Source organism: Asparagus officinalis, chromosome 3 (genome assembly GCF_001876935.1).
Source record: "Asparagus officinalis chromosome 3, Aspof.V1, whole genome shotgun sequence".
NCBI classification, from domain to species: Eukaryota; Viridiplantae; Streptophyta; class Magnoliopsida; order Asparagales; family Asparagaceae; genus Asparagus; species Asparagus officinalis.
Genome location: NC_033796.1, coordinates 75,096,337 through 75,099,317, shown reverse-complemented (window position 1 = coordinate 75,099,317; position 2,981 = coordinate 75,096,337). Strand labels below are relative to the sequence as shown.

The 2,981-nt window shown below is 39.0% G+C and overlaps 1 protein-coding gene across 1 annotated transcript; it reads right to left on the bottom strand.

The window, feature by feature from the left end:
* On the bottom strand, positions 1,739-2,978 carry LOC109835297 (pentatricopeptide repeat-containing protein At3g49730-like; the record flags this gene model as incomplete). Its single annotated transcript, XM_020403278.1, is given in 2 exon segments — positions 1,739-2,699; positions 2,702-2,978. Coding segments are annotated over 2 exon segments (945 nt in total), but the record flags the coding sequence as incomplete, so codon positions are not given.

Here is a 2,981-nt window from a genome sequence, read left to right as displayed (position 1 = left end):
AAAATTCTTTTATCCACATGAGCTCCAAAAGAATGGTGAAATCACCATCGAAAAAGTTCGTTCAAGTGACAATCTTGCAGATTTGTTCACTAAATCTATGCCTACGTCAACTTATGAGAAATTTGTTCACAATATGCATAGGCTTAAAAGACTATCTTCTTCAGGGGGAGCACATTCTTAAAGAACAATCCTGAAGATTGGGCCCTGAAGGTCTATTATCATAATTTGCCCCTTTTCGCTAAGTTTTGTCCCACTGGGTTTTTCTTAGCATAGACTCAGAAGATTATCATCATCAGGGGAGCGAATTTTCAATGTAATCCCGAAGATTGTGCCTTGAAGGACTATAGTTGTACTCTTTTTTCCTTTTGCTAAGTTTTGTCCCACATGGTTTTCTTAGCTAAAGGTTTTTAATGAGGCAACTAATGCAACACAAGTTTGGATCCCGAAGATCTATAGTTGTACTCTTTTTCCCTTTACTAAGTTTTGTCCCATAGGGTTTTCTTAGTTAAAGGTTTTTAATGAGGCAACTAATGCAACAAGAATCTACTAATGTCGTGTACTCTTTTCCTCGACTAGTTTTTATCCCACTGGGTTTTTCTAGCGAGGTTTTAAACGAGGCATTGACATTTCGAAGTAATATCCAAGGGGGAGTGTTGAAATCTAAGTGACATTTTGTGGAAATCTAAAAGACAAAATGTATGTGGACATTACTTTGTATGTGGACTATTAATTTCATGTCCTTTTGTATTCCATCATGTATCTATAAATTGTACGATGTATGGAAATGGAAGATGATGAATAAGAGATTACAATTTCTCTTCTTTTCTTATCTCTTGTTTCTTATTTCATTTCTTTAGTATATTACAACAATCAGCAGCTTTTACAGCAAAAACAGTCTCTTTATCGTCAGGATTAATATATAGTAGACATCTTATACTGAGTAAACAAATTAAAATACTTAAGGGTCTATCATATTTTTTTTTTTGACAGAAAAACAAGGGATAAACCCTGTTCAATTAAAATAAAAGTGTTTTGTACAAAAGTTGGATACGAAATGTATCCTTATGTTTGATAACAGTAGCACTAGTTCACATGACTAGGAATGTATGACCTTCTTCTTTCAGGGATCTATGAAGGTGAAGAGAGGGCCTTGCCGTCATTCACCGTTGACATAGATACAAAAAAGAACCAAAGCCAGCCATACATATAGTTATTTGAACTAAAGTACTGATGTCAAACACGTTACAAAAGTATTAACAACAACCATATAATATATACAATAAAACTCCCCCAAAAGCTATATAAGCTGATTGTGCTGCACATATCATAAGCTGCTTCGAGGAAGAGGATTGTTTCCCAGCATATCCAAAACTTGTTGAGCTCTTGAACCCGATTTAGATCCTGACCAATCATATAAACAAGAGATTGCATTGTTAATGATAGATAGATGACTGAAATTTTTTTGCTGGAAAAGATATTTATTCCTTGCAATCCAAATACTCCAACATATTGATGAAAAGATAGAACGCCAAAGAATCCCTTTAGTACTTTGCAATTTCACCAAGATTTGAATAAAATCTCCAAGAGAAGAAGGCCATTGAAATGAAAATAAGTAATTTCTGAAATGATCCCAGACCTGATTAGACAATGGGCAAGAAAAGAAAAGATGGTCTCTAGTTTCCAGTTGAAGAGAGCAAAAAGGACACATCGAAATACCTTGCCACCCTTTTTTCAGAAGATTATCTTTGGTGTTCAATCTATTGTGACAAAGAAGCCATGTGAAAAACTGTATCTATCATATTAAAACACACATGATAAGCTTATTAGTTAAATTATCATTCACGCCAAATACAAGGATTGCAATTCTCCACAACTAGAAATATTATGCTGTTTGTTTTACATACGGCAAATTCGGAGAGCTCTCGCCTTTTAGCCGAGGGCCTTCTCAACGTCACTGCGTCAAATACTCCCATCTCAATCGCTTGGTTTCCTCAAAATCCCAAACCATTGAAGAAATCTTGCATCTTCATGCTAAGGATCTTCCTCATTATAAAGACTCAAAACATTCTCCCTCCTCCGACTACTATGTCCTCGACCACCCGCTCGCCCTCTCGACCCCTTCCCCTTCCTCCTCTCCATCTTCTTCTTCCTCTTCTTCTTCTCCACCAAATCAACAACTCCCCTCCTCTTATACATCTTAAAACTCACATTCCTCTCCTCCGCCATCACCCTCACTTTCTCCGTTATCTCCGCCGCTATCACCCTATTATACATCTTCTTCAAACCCTTCATCAGCATTGCGAACGTATCGGCCTGAGGCATAATTCCAGCCTCCATCATCTCTATGCAATATGAACAAGCCTCTTTAACATGCTTCTTAGCAAACAGAGCATGTATCCAGATAGTCCAAGCGTACACATTGAGCTTCCCTCCTTTGCTCACAATCAAGCCCCAAACTTCCTTTGCCAATTCGAGCTTTTCATCTCTAAGAAGAGAATTCAACAGGTCCTTCATGATTCCGTACTGTGGCGTCGATAGCAGTCCTCTTCCTACCATTTCTCTGAAATGTTTACAAGCCCCGATGAGCGAGTTCTGGCCGAGAAATCCGTGGATTATGATCACGAAGGAGTCGAGACCTGGGCTGAGCCCGCTCGCTTCCATCTCGTTCCACAGCTCGGCCGCTTGATCAAGCTCGCCNAAGCCAATCTTATAACAGTGTTGTATATGTGTAAATCAGGAAAGCATTTGTCGTTCGACATTCTACTCATCAATTCCAGGCATTGCTCGAGATCTTCCCTCTTTTCGAGCGCTACAAAGATCGGGAAATAAGCATTCGGGCTCTTCCTGCACCCATTCTTCGTCATCGCATCAAGAAACTCGAAAGCTCTATCGATCTTTCCGCATTTTGCGAACCCTCCGATCAAAGCAGCGTACGTAATCCCATCAGGCAAGCATTCGTGCCGTCTCATCTCGACAAACAC